General features: G+C 45.2%; 1 protein-coding gene across 3 annotated transcripts in view; it reads left to right on the top strand.

The window, feature by feature from the left end:
* LOC111957899 (intermembrane lipid transfer protein VPS13A) overlaps nt 1-21,384 on the top strand; it is a 56,626-nt gene that overhangs the window by 21,031 nt on the left and 14,211 nt on the right. For 2 of the 3 annotated variants that reach the window (XM_070436917.1, XM_023978988.2), the window contains exons 38-60: nt 278-519; nt 646-968; nt 1,168-1,530; nt 1,658-1,759; nt 1,948-2,100; nt 4,620-4,881; nt 6,760-6,920; nt 7,179-7,282; nt 7,371-7,665; nt 7,801-8,235; nt 8,396-8,500; nt 8,690-8,836; nt 9,074-9,205; nt 9,348-9,481; nt 10,036-10,113; nt 11,125-11,251; nt 11,958-12,187; nt 12,402-12,555; nt 12,702-12,848; nt 13,048-13,129; nt 13,796-13,865; nt 13,954-14,068; nt 20,797-20,910. In XM_070436917.1, coding sequence (XP_070293018.1) covers nt 278-519; nt 646-968; nt 1,168-1,530; nt 1,658-1,759; nt 1,948-2,100; nt 4,620-4,881; nt 6,760-6,920; nt 7,179-7,282; nt 7,371-7,665; nt 7,801-8,235; nt 8,396-8,500; nt 8,690-8,836; nt 9,074-9,205; nt 9,348-9,481; nt 10,036-10,113; nt 11,125-11,251; nt 11,958-12,187; nt 12,402-12,555; nt 12,702-12,848; nt 13,048-13,129; nt 13,796-13,865; nt 13,954-14,068; nt 20,797-20,910 — 4,075 coding nt within the window. The remainder of the gene's footprint in view (nt 1-277; nt 520-645; nt 969-1,167; nt 1,531-1,657; nt 1,760-1,947; nt 2,101-4,619; nt 4,882-6,759; nt 6,921-7,178; nt 7,283-7,370; nt 7,666-7,800; nt 8,236-8,395; nt 8,501-8,689; nt 8,837-9,073; nt 9,206-9,347; nt 9,482-10,035; nt 10,114-11,124; nt 11,252-11,957; nt 12,188-12,401; nt 12,556-12,701; nt 12,849-13,047; nt 13,130-13,795; nt 13,866-13,953; nt 14,069-20,796; nt 20,911-21,384) is intronic. The other variant, XM_023978989.2, reaches the window with a different exon arrangement.

Genomic DNA, 21,384 nt, shown 5'->3' with positions numbered 1-21,384 from the left:
GCTATAGGGTTTGTTGATAGTGCCCTTGCTATAGGGTCTGTTGATAGTGCCCTTGCTATAGGTGTTGATAGTGCCCTTGCCATAGGGTCTGTTGTAGTGCCCTGCTATGGTCTGTTGATAGTGCCCTTGCTATAGGGTTTGTTGATAGTGCCCTTGCTATAGGGTTTGTTGATAGTGCCCTTGCTATAGGGTTTGTTGATAGTGCCCTTGCTATAGGGTTTGTTGATAGTTCCCTTGCTGTAAGGTTCATCATGTCCCTCTGGCCTCTGTCTGTCAGGATGATGGCGATGCGTCCGGGCGCTGAGAGGAACGTGATGGTGGAGGTGAACTACAAGCAGGGCCGCGACGGCACCTCTTTGGACACGGTGGTGCAGGACGTGTACCTCTGTGCCAGCATGGAGTTCCTGCTCACTGTGGCCGACATCTTCCTCAAAGCCAGCCAGCAGGGCTTCTCCTCCGCCACCCCCAAGAACAGCAGTAGCACTAAACCCACTGCAGCCGCAGCCTCCAAGGAACCTGGTATGACACATTCAAATTTCACACTTCACATTACTCACCACAAATGTCATGTTTGCACAATGTGAAGTTTTGGATTGGATGCCTAATGTACACGCCCCTGCTTTCCCCTCTGTTTCCGTAACACAGCTCCAGTGGGGGTGGTGGCAAAGTCAGAGATGAATGTTCTGGTGAAGAACCCCGAGATCGTGTTTGTGGCCGACCTGACACGTGCCGACGCCCCGGCCCTGGTCATGACCACGGAGTGCGAGCTGGTGATGAAGAGTGACCCGGATGGTCAGCTGATGACGGCGGTGGTCAAGGACCTGAAGGTGGTGGCCTGCCCCTTCCTGAAGGAGAAGAGGAACAATGAGACCACTGTGCTGCAGCCCTGCCAAGTGTTCTTCAAGAGCACACAGTCCTCCACCTCCCCGCAGGCCATGGAGGTCTGCATCAACGCACTCACCCTCAAGGTAGGCCGCAGCGAAAAACAAAACCATCCCTTTAAGACAGGAAGCAGCGTCTTACTAATAAAATACCTGTTAGGAGCATATCATTTTGGTCATAGACCTTATTGTCATCTTTTTCCTGTGTTTTTATTTCTGGCCCAGCTAGCCAAACCAGAGTGATGTGCCTCACGTTCCATTCTCCTCTGTGCCCCCCCCCCCCCAGGTGTCACCCATCATTATCAACACAGTGATTACCATTCAGTCGGTGCTGAGCCCGGCTGGTGCCGAGACACCCCAGTCTGAGCTGGAGAGCCCTGTGCCCCCAGACCTGTGGGAGCGCCGGTCCTGGAGAGACCTCAAGCTGTGGTTCCTGGAGGAGGAGGGTAAAGACGAGGATGCCCAGTCCCTGGTCCCACTGATTCCCCAAGGCGAGTCCCTGCAGTTGGCCATCAACTCCATCTGCCTGACCCTGGAGGCAGGGGTGGGCCACCGCACCGTCCCCATGCTCCTGGCCAAGTCCTCCTTCCACGGTGACGTCAAGAACTGGAGCACCCTCATCAACCTGCACAGCCAGCTTAACCTGGAGGTCAGACACTGCACAGCTCTACACAACCCTTTACACAACATCTACATGACCTTTACACAACCTCCATTCAACTAAAACATGGGTTTAGTCAGACTGCATTTAGTGTACAGTAACATGGTGTGTTTAGGTTCACTACTTCAACGAGGTGATGGGGGTGTGGGAGCCACTGCTGGAGCCCCTAGAAGACGAGACCCGAGACGGCTTCAGACCTTGGACCCTGGGATTAAAGGTAACCCTTGCATGCATGCATACATGCATGCATACATACATACATACATACATACATACATACATACATACATACAGTCACTCACTCACTCACACTGTCCCATGTTCCACACACATCCTTCATACAGATAGTGTAAATGCACTATCCACCACACACACTTAACGGCTATGCGTTCTCCTGAACTGTAGATGAAGAAGAAGCCAGTGAAGTACACAGGTATATCAGAAGAAGTGGAATACAGCATCCCTGACTACAAGACCGTGATCAGCATCAGCAGCAAGGACCAACTTAACATCACCCTCTCCAAGTGTGGACTGGGCATGCTTAGTAACCTGGGCACGGTAAGTCAATGACGTCACACACCAGCACTCTTGTACAGTGTATTCGGAAAGTATTCAGACCCTTTGACTTTTTCCAAATTTTGTTACGTTACAGGCTTATTCTTATCCCCTCATAAATCTACACACAATGTCCCATAATAACAAAGCAGAAACAAGTGTTTATACATTTTTGCAAATGTATATAAAAAAAAAACGAAATCTTTCCGATCCTTTACTCAGTACTTTGTTGAAGCACCTTTGGCAGCGATTACAGCCTCGAGTCTTGGGTATGATGCACGCTCTCCATAGCTGACGTGAGGAAGACCTTTAAACAGGTCAACATACACAAGGCTGCGGGGCCAGACGGATTACCAGGACGTGTGCTCCGGGCATGTGCTGACCAACTGGCAGGTGTCTTCACTGACATTTTCAACATGTCCCTGATTGAGTCTGTAATACCAACATGTTTCAAGCAGACCACCATAGTCCCTGTGTCCAAGAACACAAAGACAACCTGCCTAAATGACTACAGACCCGTAGCACTCACGTCCGTAGCCATGAAGTGCTTTGAAAGGTTGGTAATGGCTCACATCAACACCATTATCCCAGAAACCCTAGACCCACTCCAATTTGCATACCGCCCAAACAGATCCACAGATGATGCAATCTCTATTGCACTGCCCTTTCCCACCTGGACAAAAGGAACACTTGCTATTCATTGACTACAGCTCAGCGTTCAACACCATAGTACCCTCAAAGCTCATAACTAAGCTAAGGATCCTGGGACTAAACCCCTCCCTCTGCAACTGGATCCTGGACTTCCGCCCCCAGGTGGTGAGGGTAGGTAGCAACACATCTGCCACGCTGATCCTCAACACTGGAGCTCCCCAGGGGTGCGTGCTCAGTCCCCTCCTGTACTCCCTGTTCACCCACGACTGCATGGCCAGGCACAACTCCAACACCATCATTAAGTTTGCAAACGACACAACAGTGATAGGCCTGATCACCGACAACGACGAGACAACCTATAGGGAGGAGGTCAGAGATCTGACAGGGTGGTGCCAGAATAACAACCTATCCCTCAACGTAACCAAGACTAAGGAGATGATTGTGGACTCCAGGAAAAGGAGAACCGAGCACGCCCCCATTCTCATCGACGGGGCTGTAGTGGAGCAGGTTGTGAGCTTCAAGTTCTTTGGTGTCCACATCAACAACAAACTAGAATGGTCCAAACACACCAAGACAGTCGCGAAGAGGGTACGACAAAGCCCATTTCCCCTCAGGAAACTAAAAAGATTTGTCATGGGTCCTGAGATCCTCAAAAGGTTCTACAGCTGCAACATCGAGAGCATCCTGACTGGTTGCATCACCGCCTGGTACGGCAATTGCTCGGCCTCTGACCGCAAGGCACTACAGAGGGTAGTGCGTACGGCCCAGTACATCACTGGGGCTAAGCTGCCTGCCATCCAGGACCTCTACACCAGGCGGTGTCATAGGAACGCCCCAAAAATTGTCAAAGACCCCAGCCACCCCAGTCATAGACTGTTCTCTCTACTACCGCATGGCAAGCGGTACCGGAGTGCCAAGTCTAGGACAAAAAGGCTTAACAGTTTTTACCCCCAAGCCATAAGACTCCTGAACAGGTAATCAAATGGCTACCCGGACTATTTGCATTGTTGTTGAGATGTGTCTGTTACATTAAGACATGTTTCACAGAGTTCAAGTAATGATGGACTGTCATTTCTCTTTGCTTATTTGAGCTGTTCTTGCCATAATATGGACTTGGGCTTTTACCAAATAGGGCTATCTTCTGTATACCACCCCTAGCTTGTCACAACACAACTGCTTGGCTCAAACGCATTATGAAAGAAATTCCACACATGAACTTTTAACAAAGCACACCTGTTAATTGAAATTCATTCCAGGTGACTACCTCATGAAGCTGGTTGAGAGAATGCCATGTGTGCAAAGCTGTCATCAAGGCAAAGGGTGGCAACTTTGAAGAATCTCAAATATAAAATATATATTAATTTGTTTAACACTTTTTTGGTTACTACATTATTCCATATGTGTTATTTCATAGTTTTGATGTCTTCACTATTATTCTACAATGTAGAAAATAGTGAAAATAAAGAAAAACCCTTGAATGAGTAGGTCTGTCCAAACTTTTGACTGGTACTGTATGTAAATAAGCTATTTGTTTTTTTTACATTTGCAAACATTTCTAAAAACCTGTTTGCTTTGTCATTATGGGGTATTGAGCATAAGATTGATGAGGAAAATCTTTTATTTAATACATTTTTGAATGAAGCTGTAACAAAATGTGGAGGAAAGGAAGGGGTCTGAATTCTTTCCGAATGCACTGTAAATGCTCTTCTATTCTCTAGCTGAAAAGGTGGCTACTTTTTGTATAAGTGGGTTGTTTTGAATAATGTGATGGAATAGCTTGCCTTGTGTTGAATTTCACCCTATAAAATTCATTTTTTGGGGGGGTGACATGTTTGCATGTGCATGCCTGGGTGTGTTTGTGTGTGTGACAGGCCTTTGCGGAGGCGGCCAAGCAGGCATCGGATAGTTTCCAGAAGGACGAGGCTCCGTTCGTCGTGAAGAACCGTCTAGGTCTGACTGTGTCGGTGGTACACAGTGAACTGTTCAGCCCCCTGGGCCGCGAGGCCACAGCGCGCCGGGTAGAGCTGCAGAACGGAGAGAGCCTCAACATGGACTACCTTCGCACCACCACCCACTCAGACCAGTTCTCTGCCATGACTTCGTTGGTGGCCAAGGACTACTACATACAGCCCAGTAAGCAACACAGTTACAACCACTGCAGAAGTGCAGACCAGCGTCTGTATTCATTGTACTGCCAGTCTAGTTTTTGCTTTTTATATCCTAACTTCATACATACGACGTCAGATATCAAATCCTAGGTCCAAAACCGTGTTAGGGTTCTGACCTAATGCCCAGGTATTAGTTTGGGGGGGGGTTAACCTAGGGATGCAAACTAGTCACCTTTTCGGCGAAATTCGCCGTTTTGAATCCAAAACAGGTGACCTACGTGATTCATGTAGATCCGATGAGAAAAGTTTGGGCGGGGGGGGAATTTGGATGACTACTGGCTGTATGCGAACGAGTAATGCGCGTTTGGCGCAATACTGGCTCTATCCAAGGGTCAGCCAATCATTCACATAACAACAGAATGCAGCATGCGACTGAAGAGAGAAGTACTCTGGAAAGACAGCTAGCCAGAGAAATGTTGAGCAACATTAGCCAACTTAACTGATCAAATAATTGAGTTCATGGTGTGAAAATTAGCTGGCTAATAGTCAGACCACACAACATCAGATGAGCTAACGTTAGTAACCTAACCAATTCACAATTGTATTAACTGTTAACGTTATACGACTCCTTGCCATTCCTCAAGTTATAATGCGTTAGTTGCTTACTGGACCCTGGCAATCTGTGTGAAACGTTAACTAACTAACTGAACTAACAGTAATGTTTTCCCTCTACAGTATGTGGTTCATTTTCAGAATGAGAGAATTAGGTGAAAAGGAGACTTTGCTTGATAAGCAAGTGGATTCAGGGATCAAGTGTAGCTGGAGCTGAGCCTGGCTTAAGCTAGATGCCACTATAGGTGAAATGAACACCACACACTTTCCCTCTTTCTCAATTTTCAATACAGTGGATAAAAAGGGGTATGCCAGGTGTACTCTGCATGAAAGAGATCAATTATGCCAACAAAGGGTACAATGCTCTGCTGGCACATTGTAGAACAGATGTCCACAGGCAGGAAGTGTATGATGTAATAATGTGCAGTGTAGCCCAAAGAGAATGCTTATGTTGTGTTTAACTGGACATTACCACTTTGTGAGTGAGGGGGGATTATTAAGTTTTTTTATTTTTGCACACATGTAGCCTTGTGGACTTGATCGATGTCTACTATAGTGGCCACTATAATAGAGCAAAAATAGAATGCCTGTTTGTTTCATTCTATTTCTAATTTAAAATGTTTTTTTCCCTAAGTGCAATATATATATGTGTGTGTGTGGTCACACGCGTTCTATTATAAAGGCTGTCATGGCTAACTGCAATATTAGTGTATTGTTTTTTTTCTTCTCAAGGTTTGAGTGTCATTTGCAGTAAAGTCTAGGCAACAAATAACATTGGATTGCTTTCTTTAAGGGTGGCCTAGTGTTTAGAGTGTTGGGCCAGTAACCAAAATATTGCTGGATCAAATCCCCAAGCATACAAGGTAAAAATCTGTCGTTCTGCCCCTGAGCAAGGCAGTTAACCCACTGTTCCCCGGGGCCGAAGAAGTGGATGTCGATTTAAGGCGGCACCTCTCTGATTCAGATGGGTTGGGTCAAATGCGGAAGACACATTTCAGTTGAATGCATTGTTTGACAACTGACATTTTTTTTTAGCTGTGAATTAGGTTCACATGAACCACTTTATTTTACACACAGAGACGGATCATGTAGATCATATTCTTTGTTGTTTAATTAGTTAAAACCTGTATTTCCACCTAGAAGGGATTTTTTTGCATGTTTCAGTGCAGAAAAAAAAGCGTCACCTTTTTGGGCCCTCACCAGTTTTGTATCCCTGGTTAACAAAAGTCAGTACTCGTGGCTCGGGTCACTAGTCATTGATCACGCTGTTTTTTTATGTTCATGTCCTCAGCTCCGGTGGGCCACACTTCAACAGGCATGATTCCGTTGATCAAAGTGGGGCGTGGCATGTACAGTGTCATGCACAAAGACTCTGGGGTCACCCGTTTCCTGGTCTGTCAGATATACTCTGTGGAGGGAAGCAAGTACATCAAGATCCGCTCTCCCTTCCAGGCAAGTTAGTCACCCCGCCACCCCTCACCTCTACTCCAACTCACACCAATGAATGCTCACTGTTCTGCAGATTTCACCCAAATGCTCATTTTCTCCAACCATTCATCTCAATCCACCCTGCTTGCTTCCCTAGCCCTCTCCGTTCTCTCTCCCCCTTTACTTTCTCTAGTCTGTACTTAACTTGAGCTCAGAATGTGTTCAACTATCTGACCAGAGAATGTATTTTCTATCTGTCTCTTTCTCATGTCTCCCCTACAGATCATAAACCACTTCTCCATCCCATTCAGAGTGATGGAGGGCACCACCTGTCTGGGGATATCACTGCCTACAGAGGAGTTCTGTGTGCCTCTGGACTCTTACAGGTGACATGCGCACGCACATGTGCACGCACATACATACACACATACAAACACACACGCTGACTGTGCTGAACCCCTCCCCCCCCCGTAGGTCAGAGCTAAGACTGCAACCGGTAACCGAGGGAGACGATCAGTACGACTGCTCCGAGGGTTTCAGCTACGAGTTGGTGAGCCAGCAGCCCGGTGCTCGTGTGCAGCAGACCTGTCATCGCCATGGTGACAGCGCTGGCGTCCTCATGGTCAACATCGTCCCTCTGAAAGATACTGTGACATCACCACACACAGGAATGGCCGGGGAGCACTTTGACGAGCCCTACATCCTGCACCTGTGGCCCTCCGTCCTGCTCCGGAACCTTCTGCCTTACCCCATCACCTATCGCCTACAGGTACACACACATTACCCCATCCCTACGCACCAGCAGAGAAATTGACCTACAGCTCATCTATCATATTTCCTCAGAGCTTCCCCTTCACATGACATGCCTATTATTGATTGGTATTGTGTGTTGATTGGCTGACAGGACAGTGAAGAGCCCACCCCCATCACCCTGATGGACGGCCACTCGGCCCAGCTGCACACCGCCATCATGGACCAGTCCAGCCTGGAACTCCGCCTCCTCGACTACCTGGGGCACGATTGGCAGGCCCACTACGGTCTCCGTGGCGACCTGGACGAGATCACCTTCATTGTGTTCAGCTCCTTGCGCGTTGAAGAGGAGGTGGTCAGGTTAGGAGAGGGGGGAGAAGGGAAGAGGGCGGAGCTGGATATTGCGGTGCATGTGAAGTACGACCCTGGCCAGACTGAGGTGGCCATCCATTCTCCCTACTGGATGGTGAACAAGACGGGCCGCCTGCTGCAATACAAGGCTGACGACATCCACCGTAAACACGCCATGGACTATGACATGCCTCTGCTCTTCTCCTTCAAGCCACACAACTTTCTGCAGAACAACAAGGTAGTGGGGTGGGGATCAACTTTGGTCCAAGCTTAAGCCAAGTAGCTGGGATGCTATTTTTTGGGGGGGGGTTTTAAACAAGGAGGGGCTTTTAAGTGAAAACTCCTAACCCCTGCTGTTTGTCTCCCTGACATCTGACCCTATTCTCTCTCCGGGTCAGGTGCGGCTGATGATCTCGGACAGCGACCTGTCGGATGATTTCTCCCTGGATACCGTGGGTAGTTATGGTGAAGTGAAGTGCAAAGGGAGGCTTAAAGATTACGTGGTGAGTGAGTGGTGGATCAAGCATACTAAGATTTGATTTGAAATGACACTCCAGCAGAAGAACAGCGTCAGTTGATGTTTCACCTTTCAGATTGGTCATTGAGTGTAATTTGCTGAACCGTCGATAGATGGATGGATGGATGGATGGATTGATTCATGTTGATTGTGGCTTTCTATGGTTTGATTGAAGATCGGAGTGAAGATCGACGCCAGCAGTTTCAGCCTGACCCGTATCGTAAGCTTTGTGCCGTACTACCTGTTAGTGAACAGGACCAAACATGTAATCTGGGTGGGAGAGGAGGGCCAGGACGACTGGACCGAGGCCAGACCACAACAGGTACCACAACTAGAGCTACTTACAAACGCCAGTGCAATTCAGTCCATTCAGAAAGCGCTGATAGTAAAAATGTGTTAAAATGATGGTTTGAATATCGGTTAATTTCCTGAATTCTGAAATGGGAATAATGGACCCCTACCCTGCGTACAGTAGCACATCCATGTAGTGAAACGGACACCTCTTTGTCTGTCTCTCCCTCTCTCGCTTTTCTCTCCCTTTTTTTTCTGTGCTTCTCAGGCAGCCATCCCGTTTTGGCCTGAGAGGGACTCCAAGAAGCTCAAAGTCAAAGTAGAAGGCAGTCGGTCAACTCCTCAAACCATGGACTTCACCAAACCGGAAAACTGCCTGCTGCTGCACCTGGACAACACGGTGAGTAGTTTACACACACACACACATACATTGTTTGTAACTACTTTATAAGTTGATGCTTTGTGACGATTAAATCCACTTCCCACGTTGGGTTCAGTAAAGTACTAATACTTCTGTTTTTAATTTGGCTTTACTGTTCCAGCTGGGCGGGGTCATTGTGGATGTGAACCTATCAGACCACTCGATTATCATCCGTTTCTCTGACTACCACGACGGGGCCGCCCCCTTCCTCATCATCAACCACACCCAGGAGCAGACGGTGGAGTTCTACCAGAGGTAACGGAGGGGAAGGATGGGGAGGGAGAACAGTAATGGGGTGATAAGCAGAAATGTGTTTCATTATATAGGTCACGTTTTACTGTTCTCAAAACAGGCGCAATGCCCTAAAATAAAACCTGTATTTGTCGCATCTTAAATTTGGGATGTCTCATCTTTCCTTTTAGAAATGTCCATGGGATGGTGCCAATTATTTATGGGGATAGAAGTAAACAGTACAAAATTAGTGTTACGCTCTGTACTATTCCAAATGTTGTTTCTGAATGAGATCTGCATGTTATATATATTTAGCAAACTTCCCAGGATGTGCTGTATGTATTTGTTTTGATACAAGGTATTCGTGTTCTTGGCTTTTGTGTTGTTGTAGGTGTGTCTGTTTGCATGGATCCATTTCCTTTGGTTTGTGACTTGTTGTGACGGACACTTATTTTTCTTCAATTTGTTTTTCAATCCATATTTTTTTGTTACTGACTTTTTTGGTCTGACTTTGTGTTGATGGTTTTGTTTTTGTTTAAGTCTGATTTTTTCCCTCCCCACACCTCTTGGCCGGGCAGATTTCGGAGAGATTCATCAGAATGGGTGGCAGACGAGCTGCTCGGCCTCTCCTTCTCAGTAGAGGAGACCCAGCCCAGGTAGCAGGACCCTGCCCCACAAGGGTTCTTGCTCTCACCCACTCTGACCCTGACACAGAAAGGGTGGACATATTGGGGAACTTCAAATGCGTAATGCAAAAGGCATGGTCCGTAGATCTCTATTTGAACATGCACACATTCAGTGGGGGATGTGGTCTCTGTGTTCCCGTTTCATAGTTGAGCTGTGGTCAGGGTGTGGACAGAGCTGGACCCCCAGGTAACCGAAGGTGTACGGGAAGAGCTTTTCTTTCCATTTTGGTGTTTGAGCCGGATCTACTCCTTTACATGCCACTCAACAAGGAAATTGATAATGTGCATTTTATAAAAGCTGAAAAATATTGCGTTACATTAATATCACTGTATGGTTCAACAGACCAAGTTATCTGATTTTGATAGTGACCAAACTACAGGAAGTGGAGTGATCAAGGAGGAGCTCCGGCTTCAGTGTCATGACCATTTGCTCTTTGACCTCCCCCTTAATTCCAGGTCTTTGCTTTTATAGTGGGACTTAGTTTTGGCTGCTGCTGTTTGGATGGGTCTCTGCCAATGGGATCCGACCTCTGCTTCCATACGCCTTCCATTTTCCCTCATGCCCCCATTTCCATTGCCCCCCCCCCGTTCCCCCCACCCCAACAGTCCTGCCAATCATTCTTCATCCTCCTCTTTCCCTGTGTCTTCTGCAATAATGATGATTTGAATCATTCTTTCTCTTTGATCGAAGGGGGGGGGTTGTTTTCGTTTGTTGGAGGAAGAACGACAACATGATCAAATTGGATAGTAGCCTCGACACCTCCATTAATGGGTCAGATTTCTTCTCTCCATAGTGTTGATTTGCAAATGGGCTCTTGGGTTTCTTTTCATGGTGCCTGGGCTGTGTAACGTGGCTACGTTCTCATGACCGCGGCTTTTTTTTCTGACCGTCGTCTATCTTCCTCTTGGTGGGGTTCTGGTGGTCTTGTGTGTGTGCTTTCTAACTCGTGTGTGTGTGTGTGTGTGTGTGTGTGTGAGTAGTAGTCAGAAGGAGAAGGACAAGCTAAGCCCCGGGAAGGCAATGTACTACACCTGGGCTGAGCCCACTGGGTCGCGCTCCCTGGCCTGGCAGTGTGGCAGCTACAGCGGCGAGCTGAAGAGCGAAGAGGTATCGTACCACAGCGTTCTATTTACGCCCCTTTTGCTCTAACGGTGGTGGAATGTTACATTCTGCAACATTTGGATTGATACTACGGTTAAATCTGGTATAAAAATCAGTGTTTCTTATTAGTTTGACGCACACTTGTATAAAGTACTTTAGACCAATATGACACACAGGTGTCAGACTTAACGATAGATTAGGATCTTCTGCTTAGTGTTTTAACAGCTGCTTAATATGGCTTAGCCCGTCATTATACACACACAAAGCTTTAATCAGACTTTTATTAAGGCTCCAATCCTCAATAGGATTAGTGTAGGGATTAGCGAAGTCTGCCAGAAAGTTAAGTGTTACTGAATTTTCTTACCCCTTATACTGGCTTGATGAGCTGAGCAGTTTTACAAGGGAAGCAACATATATACCCAGTTAAAATATTAGAAGATTGGGTGCTTTGGCATGTCAGCCACAGTGGTGAGACAGAATGCAAACCGTAGTATAACCAGAAAGATATATATTGTTGAAATCAAATCAACTGTCAAATGATAGCAACTGTTGTTGCCTGGACTCATTAGTTCCCTGAAATCTCAATTAAAAGCTAATATGGTATATAATTTTGGTGTTGTGTGAGTTATGGCTGTGGCTACAAAGCAAAAGAGCAACTTAAAAGTGAAACGCACATTACTTCCCATCTGATGGGCACTTGTTCCGTGTGTAGGACCTGCGGTTGGACGTGAACGAGGAGGGCAAGCTGTACCTTATCTCGTTCTACGAGGGCCTCCAGCGGGTGGCGCTGTTCACTGAGGACAGACGCATCTACAAGCTGCTGTGTGAGAGTGAGAAGGCCGAGCTGGCTGAACAGGAGATCATCCTCTCCCTGCAAGACGTGGGCGTCTCCCTGGTCAACAACAGTAGCCGCCAGGAGGTGTCCTTCATCGGTATTACCAGGTGTGTGTGTGTGTGTGTGTGTGTGTGTGTGTGTGTGTGTGTGTGTGTGTGTGTGTGTGCGCACACAAAACATGTGTAACCATACATACAAACACCGTATATACACTCAATGGTATGGTTGTGCTACAGTTGACTACTTTGTGGGAACATGCTTTTTCAAATTCAGTGCAGCATGTTCAGTGTGCTTTCCTCCTGTGTGTGTGTGTGTGTGTAGTTCAGACGTGGTGTGGGAGTCCAAGCCAAAGAAGAAGTCTCGCTGGAAACCCCTAAGTGGAAAAGATGCCGAGCTGCTGGAGACCCACTTCAAAGAGTACACAGAGAGTGGACCAGTGGACAACGTCATCTTAGACCTGGAGAACAACTTCCAGGTCAGGCAGCAACTGGCTATGCCTCTGTCTGGTACCATATATACCATACCACCCCCTTGAAAGCTTTAGAAATTCTAGAGGTAGACGTTGTTCCTAGTTTTGCTAGCACGGTTGTGTGTGTGTCCTAAGTCTAACTGTGTTATCAGGTGTCTCTAACCCATAATGGGCAAGACATGAGGATGATGCAGCCATATGACGCTCCAATCAGGAGGAGCTTCCTGCCAGGGGTGAAGGTGGAGTACAGCGTATCGGCCCGCCAGAGTGCCTACCGTGTCCAGATCAACCGCATACAGGTGGGTCCCCAGAGAGTTGGAAAGTGTGCATTCTATCCAACTCTACGGTGGGTCCCCTCCCGACCACCAACCATACGATAGAGTTTTTACATTGACTGTTTATCTTGCCAACCGTTCAATTAAAACGATTTCATGCTGACCCATTGGAGACATGGTTGGAGGGATTTTTTTGTTGTTGAGTGCTTTTGTTTTTCCACAGATCCAGAATCAGCTACCTGGAGCAATCTTCCCATATGTCTTCTACCCTATAAAACTACCTAAGTCTGTCACCATGGACTCAGGTCAGTCCCAAGCTCTGTCCAAGTCTCTCTGTGTTGTGCATTTACACTTGCATACAGTGGGGTATAAAATTGACACCCTTGATAAAGATGAGCAAAAAATGACAACAAGACGAGCAAGACGATATCCACAAAGAAATGGTTCAAATCAACATTTTGCAATTGCCACCTCAGTCTCCGGACTTGAATCCCATTGAGAACCTGTGGTTTGAATTGAATTGAAGAGGGCACTCCAGAAGCGCAGATGATGTCATGTGGACATCTGGAAAGATTCTGTATGGAGATATGGTCTAAGATCCCTCCCAATGTGTTCTCCAGTCTCAAAACATTTTAGAAAAATGCTCGAGTGCCATTACCCTCGCAAGGTGAGGTATTGAAAACAGGCTGTCAATCATTTTGACCTATCTTTTTTGTATTACTTGTTAAACAAAACCTCTTTCTCTGAGCAATTGTATTAGTATAAAATAATATAATTATCAAAAAATGTTGGAGCATACAATACATGCTCATTATAGTCATATTTGCTCATCTTTATTAAGGATGTCTAATTTTGTAAATAGCTACATAGGCAAAAGGAGCGATTGGGGACGCATCCATAGGCATTGTTTTACTGAGGTACTCTGGATAAATACATCGTGATGGGTGTTTCTGCTCCTCTCTCTCCTGTAGAGCCCAAACCTCTGACCGACATCAGCATTGTTACCAGGGCAGCCGGGCACTCTGATATCTCACGCATCAAGTGAGTCCATCGCTATAGTTCATGTTCTTTCCATATCTCTCTCTCAACCACACATAACAACATCCCTTTCTTGGCATGTTGTGGTCAGGTATTTCAAGGTGCTAATCCAGGAGATGGATCTGAAGTTGGACCTGGGCTTCCTCTATGCCGTCTTGGATCTGTTCACTCCGGAGAATGCCAGCGTGATGACGTCAGAGCAGCAGGTTTTTATTTGTACTGTTCTTTATTTATGCAGGGGAAAACCCATTGAGAGAAGGGTCTCATTCTCAAGGGTGCCCTGATCACAGTAATGCAACAATCCAATACAATGTCAAATATAACGTCACAACACTAAATTGAAGAACAACGGTTACATTTCTCAGCCACTAAGTCCTCAATTAACACTTTTTATATTGCTCGAGCGGCACCAGAACATCCATTTGTAATGAGTTTTGTAAATTGTTCCAGTGGGGAGGTGCATTAAAACTAAAAGCGGAATTTCCTATTTCGGTGGTGACCCGAGGAACCTTTAAGAGTTAACCAACCCTGTGAACGGGTTTGATAACTTTGTCGTTGAAGTATAAAAACACGAGTTATGTAAGTCGGAAGCTTGTGTAGTAGAGCTTTGTAAAAACTGTAATCTTAGATTAGGGCTGTCTCCGACCCAAAATAATCTTGATCGACCAAAAGTAATCTGTTCTTTCGACTGCTCAAAATGTTTAAACTTGTATTTTTCCATTTTATAGACACCCTATGTGTTTTAATAAAATCAACTATATGCTTTGGGGCGGCAGGTAGCCTAGTGGTTAGAGCGTTGGACTAGTAACCGAAAGGTTGCAAGATTGAATCCCCGAGCTGACAAGGTGAAAATCTGTCGTTCTGCCCCTGAACAAGGCAGTTAACCCACTGTTCCTAGGCCGTCATTGAAAATAAGAATTTGTTCTTAACTGGCTTGCCTAGTTAAATAAAGGTTAAATAAATAAATTGAGCTTGTCTGATGCTTTAAGCTGACTTTTTTTTGCCTGAAGAGGGCACCAGATCTACATAACCAGAAGAAGGCAAAACTTAACCTGACCCAACTATATATTCTCCTCCCGTTCCAGCTGGCTTTTGCAGATTCTGGCATTACTCTCCTGAAGTTGCCGATAATAGGCCACATGAGTCGTCGGTAACCTTTTCTCATGTGGAATGACAATTTATCTGACCACTTTTACCGATCTTCATAGCTCATTGTCATGTGGTTAATCAAATTCTATCCAAATCTAAATGAAAATGATACGAACCTAAAAAGTAACTTCTATTGCCAACTATGTAAAAATAGCCTACATAAAGCCAACAAATAAATACATTGCAGCCTGCAGGTAGAAAATATCCTGTTTTTAAAAAAGAAATATCCTATAAATCACATTGGCTACACATGGTCTGTCTGCAACAAACTTAAAACATTGTATAAACTTGGGTCTAGCCCGAAGCTTGTGCTAGTGAACTTACAACATTGTATAAAATATTCTGGGCCCTCAGAGTTTCCTGTGCCTGTGAGCTCGGGACAGACACAGCTGTAGGCTATTTGTGCAAGGGGTAAGAAGCCGTGCTTGACTTGGGCAGGAGCTCACCGGAGCTGAGTACCGGCACCTCAAATGTTCTACTGCTTGAGCTCCTGTTTCTCTTATAGAATATTAGCTCAAAAGTATTGTTGAGCTCCTGCACCTAAATATAAACAGTACCACACCCAAAATGAGTACCGGAACCTATTTCAGTCCAAGTCAAACACTGATAAGAAGCCTATTTTATGACGTTAATGCTGGATCAGAGCATGACATGTTTCCCTTTCACTCTGAGTGGTTATCGAAAGGGCGAGCACTATAATTTTTTTTCAAATGCATTGAGGAACTATTGTAATTCTCAATGCATGTAAAAACAGACTTTGTTTTCCTGCTGTTTGAGGTGAAGAAAACATTACTTTGAGAAGCTCCAGAGGTTATTAGTGGTGGTGCGTTAAGCCAATCAGAAATACTATCAGATCCCCAAATGGGCAATTTTATATGATTACGTTGGCGAGCAGGCCAGGTAGCCTATAGGCCCACTTCTGTGTGTGCTCATCCTTACTCAACATCGACAGGAGCGCTCCAAACAAAAGACAATGACTAAATTGACGGAACTCATAAATGGAATTAAATCATCCTAAACTTGTTTCTCACAAGTGTAGCATAGATTGTGCACTCCGCAAACAATGTGTCCACTCTGACAATGAAAACAGGCAGACTGGAATAATAATATTGAATGCATTAAAAGAAAGGACCGTAACCAAAGTAACAAATATTATAGATTAGAAATTATAGGAATAAATGGTGAATGTACTACTGGTGATACAGTGCATTCGGAAAGTATTCAGACCCCTTGACTTTTTACACATTTTGTTATGTTATTGCCTTATTCTAAAATTGTTTTTTTTTAAACATTCTCATCAATCTACTCACAAGACCCCATGATGACAAAGCATAAACTGTTTTTTAGAAATGTTTGCTAATTTATAAAAAAAATAATAAACATTTATTTTCTTAAGTATTCAGACCCTTTTGCTATGAGACTCAAAATTGAGCTCAGGTATATCCTGTTTCCATTGATCACCCTTTAGATGTTTCCATAACTTTGAGTCCACCTTTTGTAAATTCTATTGATTTTGACATGATTTGGAAAGGCACACACCTGTCTATAAAAGGTCCCACAGTTGACTGCATGTCAGAGCAAAGACCAAGCCATGAGGTCAAAGGAATTGTCCGTAGAGCTCCGAGACAGGATTGTGTCGAGGTACAGATCTGGGGAAGAGTACCAAAACATTTCTGCAGCATTTAATGTCCCCAAGAACACAGTGGCCTCCATCATTCTTAAATGGAAGAAGATTGGAACCACCAAGACCCTTCCTTGAGCTGGCCGTCCGGCCAAACTGAGCAATCAGGGGAGAAGGGCCTTAGTCAGGGAAGTGACCAAGTACCCGGTGGTCACTTTGATAGAGCTCCAGAGTTCCTCTGAGGAGATGGAACAACCATCTCTGCAGCACTCCACCAATCAGGCCTTTATGGTAGAGTAGCCAGACGGAAGCCACTCCTCAGTAAAAGGCATGACAGTCCGCTTGAAGTTTGCCAAAAAGCACCTAAACAACTCTGACCCTTTTTTAAATGTTTTTAAAATTTATTTAACCTTTATTTAACTAGGCAAGTCAGTTAAGAACATATTATTTTTTACAATGACGGCCTACCAAAAGGCAAAAGACCTCCTGCGGGGACGAGGGCCTGGGATTAAAATAAATACAATATAAATATAGAACAAAACACGCATCACAACAAGAGAGAACACAACACTACATAAAGAGAGCCCTAAGACAACATAGCAAGGCAGCAACACATGACAACACAGCATGGTAGCAACACAACATAACAACATGGTAGCAACACAACATGGTAGCAGCACAAAACATGGTACAAACGTTATTGGGCACAGTCAACAGCACCAAGGTCAAGAAGGTAAAGACAACAATACATCACACAAAGCAGCCACAACTGTCAGTAAGAGTGTCCATGATTAAGTCTTTGAATGAAGAGATTGAGATAAAACTGTCCAGTGTGAGTGTTTGTTGCAGCTCGTTCCAGTCGCTAGCTGCAGCAAACTGAAAAGATGATCGACCCAGGGCAGAACGGGTGTTGTATGTGGAGGATGAGGGCTGCAGTAGATATCTCAGATAGGGGGGAGTGAGGCCTAAGAGGGTTTTATAAATAAGCGTAAACCAGTGGGTCTTGCGACTGGTATACAGAGGAGTATAGAGTGCAGTGATGTGTCCTATAAGGAGCATTGGTGGCAAATCTGATGGCCGAATGGTAAAGAACATCTAGCCACTCGAGAGCACCCTTTCCTGCCGATCTATAAATTGTCTCCGTGATCTAGCATGGGTAGGATGGTCATCTGAATCAAGGTTAGTTTGGCAGCTGGGGTGAAAGAGGAGCAATTACGATAGAGGAAACCAAGTCAAGATTTAACTTTAGCCTGCAGCTTTGATATGTGCTGAGAGAAGGACAGTACCATCTAGCCATACTCCCAAGTACTTGTATGAGGTGACTACCTCAAGCTCTAAACCCTCAGAGGTAGTAATCACACCTGTGGGGAGAGGGGCATTCTTCTTACCAAACCACATTACCTTTGTTTTGGAAAGGTGGTCAGAACAAGGTTAAGGGTAGAGAAAGCTTGTTGGACACTAAAATCTTTGTTTTCAAGCATCTCTGGTCTGATGAAACCAAGATTGAACTCTTTGGCCTGAATGCCAAGTGTCACGTCTGGGAGGGAAACCTGGCACCATCCCTATGGTGAAGCATGGTGGTTGCTGCATCATGCTGTGGGGGTGTTTTTCAACGGCAGGGACTGGAAGACTAGTCAGGATTGATGGAGTAAAGCTTCATCCTTGATGAAAAACTGCTCCGGACCTCAGACTGGGACAAAGGTTCAGCTTCCAACAGGACAATGACCCTAAGCACGCAGCCAAGACAGCGCAGGAGTGGCTTCGGGACAAGTCTCTGAATGTCCTTGAGTGGCCCAGCCAGAGCCCAGACTTGGACCTGATCGAACATCTCTGGAGAGAACTGAAAATACCTGTGCAGCGATGCTCCCCATCCAACCTGACAGAGCTTGAGAGGATCTGCAAAGAAGAATGGGAGAAACTCCCCAAATACAGGTATGCAAAGATTTTGCATCATACCCAAGACTCAAGGCTGTAATCACTACCAAAGGTGCTTCAACAAAGTACTGAGTAAAGGGTCTGAATACTTATGTAAATGTGATATTTCAGTTAATTTTGCAAATGTATAAAAAAATATTCTGAACCTGATTTTGCTTTGACAGTATGTGGTCTTGTTTGTAGATTGAGTAAAAAAATAAATAAAGTAATCCAAATTAGAATAAGGCTGTAACGTTGAAAAAGTCAAGGGGTCTGAATACTTTCCGAATGCACTGTATACCTAATGAGGAATTGATAGGCCTCCCGAGTGGCACAGGGTTAGGTGAGGGTTTGGCCTGCCGGGATGTCCTTGTCTCATCGTGCTCTAGCGACTCCTCGCGCTCGGTCGCCAGTTGTTCATTGGTGCGGCATATCTTCCGGGTTAAGCAAGCAGTGTGTCAAGAAGCAGTGCGGCTTGGCAGGGTCATGTTTCGGAGGATGCATGGCTCTCAACCTTTGCCTCTCCTGAGTCCGTACGGGAGTTGCAGTGATGGGACAAGACTGTAACTACCAATTGGATACATCACGAAATTGGGGAGGATAAAGGGGTCAAAAGTACAAAAAGATATACACTAACAATCAAATGCAAACAATTTGCACAATGAAGTTATGAAACAATACATTTGCAAAAATTGGCAGGAGAACGCGTTCTGGAGAGCGAGAAGTGCATTGTACATCTGAGCCATGGTCAATCCAATGTCTGCATTGGCCATGCAGCATTTATGGCCTCAGCAGAAGTCAGGGCAAGAATGGCCTCATCAGAAGTCAGGACATTCATACTACTTGTGCTTCGCGGAGCAGTGCAGAGCTGTTGTCAAGTGAGTTTGTGTTGATACTGGACGTACCGCCCCCACCTACCGTCAACCAATCCTGTTAATCCGGAGCTACACAGAGCCCTCCGCATTGTTAGAGTTTGGGAGGCACATAGTGATGCGGTACGGAGCTCGATTTGGCCTCTGGAGGCTCTGCAGTTGTGTCAAACCCTCCATATGGAGCTTCTGACCATGTTTTCGAATTAAGCAATAATTGGCTTTTAGTCTCGGCCTCCGCAATGGATTAGTTCACTGAGATGGGTGCAAATATATTTGTTACTGCTCGACTAAAACAATCTCGGTCGACCAACAGCCTAACGACCAAACAATCGATCAGTCAACTAATTGGGGTCAGCCCTACCTGTGATGAAAGTAAGGGCGCTATGGTAAATGCTATACAAAGGTTTAAGAGTGGCTGCTGTGTTCTGCTAAATGGTGTCACCGTAGTCAACAACTGTCAGGAAAGTTGACTGTACAATCTGCTTTTTGCTGTTTAGGGATTATCTAGATCTATTTCTAAAAAATAAGCCCACTTTAAATCTTTGTTTTTTTTTCATCTGTTTTTTTATTATTATATATATATATTTTGTTAAATCCTTGTCAATCCAAATGCCCGGATAATTATTGGCGGGAACACAATCGATGGGAGAACCGTTCAATGAATAAATATGTAGTCCATCTGAAACATTTTTGTGAGAATTAGAGAACAATATATATATTTAGTCTTACCCACATTAAGTACACATTTTAAACCAACCAGGACTTTTTGTAAGGCAACAAAGTCAGATTGCAGCTCGAACAACACCTGTTCTACAGTTGGGGCGATGGCATACATATCAGTATTGTCTGCATTACAGCTTGATATTTACAGACTGATATAATTTATAGAAATAGTCAAGAGAACAGGTCCCAATACCGACCCCTGCAGTACACCTTTCAGAATACCCAGGAAACTAGACTGAACACCATCAGAAATCACACATTGTGTCCTGTCTGACAGATCATTCTCAAACCACTTCCAAGAAGCCTGATCCAGGCCCAATTCAGTTAACCTTTTGAATGAGAATGTGATGGTCAACATTTGATGGTCAACAGTGTGTAAGGCCTTGGAAAGGTCTATAAATAAGGCAGCACAATGTTGAGTGAGACCCCCATCTCTCTTCCCCACAATTGACCTCCCGACATTACTACCACAACCCACTACCTACCTCAATTACAGTAGCCTCAATAATCTCTAGTGGTGCTCTTTGCATATGCTAGTTCAATTAGCTTCTGAGTTCGTAACGAACCAGAAAGCTAAATTGAACTAGCATGTGCAAAGAGCCTATCAGGGCTAAGACCATTGTATCTCTCGTCTGTCTCTGTGTGTGGTGTTCAGGTGGAGTTGTTTGAGAAGGACATAGAGTATCTGAAGACAGAGCTCAACGACGTCTCGGCCACTGACACGTCCCCTATCAGTCTCTATGAGTACTTCCACATCTCTCCTATCAAGGTAAGCTTCGGTGTCACCACAGTGCGTTCACTGTGTATTTTATTTAAGCAATAAGGCACGTGTAGGTGTGGTAGATGGCCAATATACCACGGCTAAGGGCTGTTTTTAAGCACAACGTATCGCTGAGTGCCTGGACACATCCCTTAGCCTTGGTATATTGGCCATATATCGCAAACCCCCAAGGTGCCTTATTGTTATTAAAAACTGGTTACCAACGTTTTGTCATACCCGTGGTATACGGTCTGATATACCACGTCTGTCAGCCAATCAGCATTCCGTGCTCGAACCACAAGTTTATAAATTGCATTTAGGACAAACCATGACTAAATGGCCTAGCAATTGTAACGAAGTGTTACTGACCAAGTATGTACCATAGTAAGGGCTTCTGACCAGTAAAAACGTATGGGCTTGGACTTTTTCCTGGTCACATCATCGGGTTAGGAAAACTGCCCTAGGGATGATCTATCTATGAGG

This window comes from Salvelinus sp. IW2-2015, linkage group LG33 (assembly GCF_002910315.2).
Source record: "Salvelinus sp. IW2-2015 linkage group LG33, ASM291031v2, whole genome shotgun sequence".
Taxonomy (NCBI): Eukaryota; Metazoa; Chordata; class Actinopteri; order Salmoniformes; family Salmonidae; genus Salvelinus; species Salvelinus sp. IW2-2015.
Note: the sequence above shows the minus strand (reverse complement) of the source record. Positions and strands in the feature narration are given on the sequence as shown.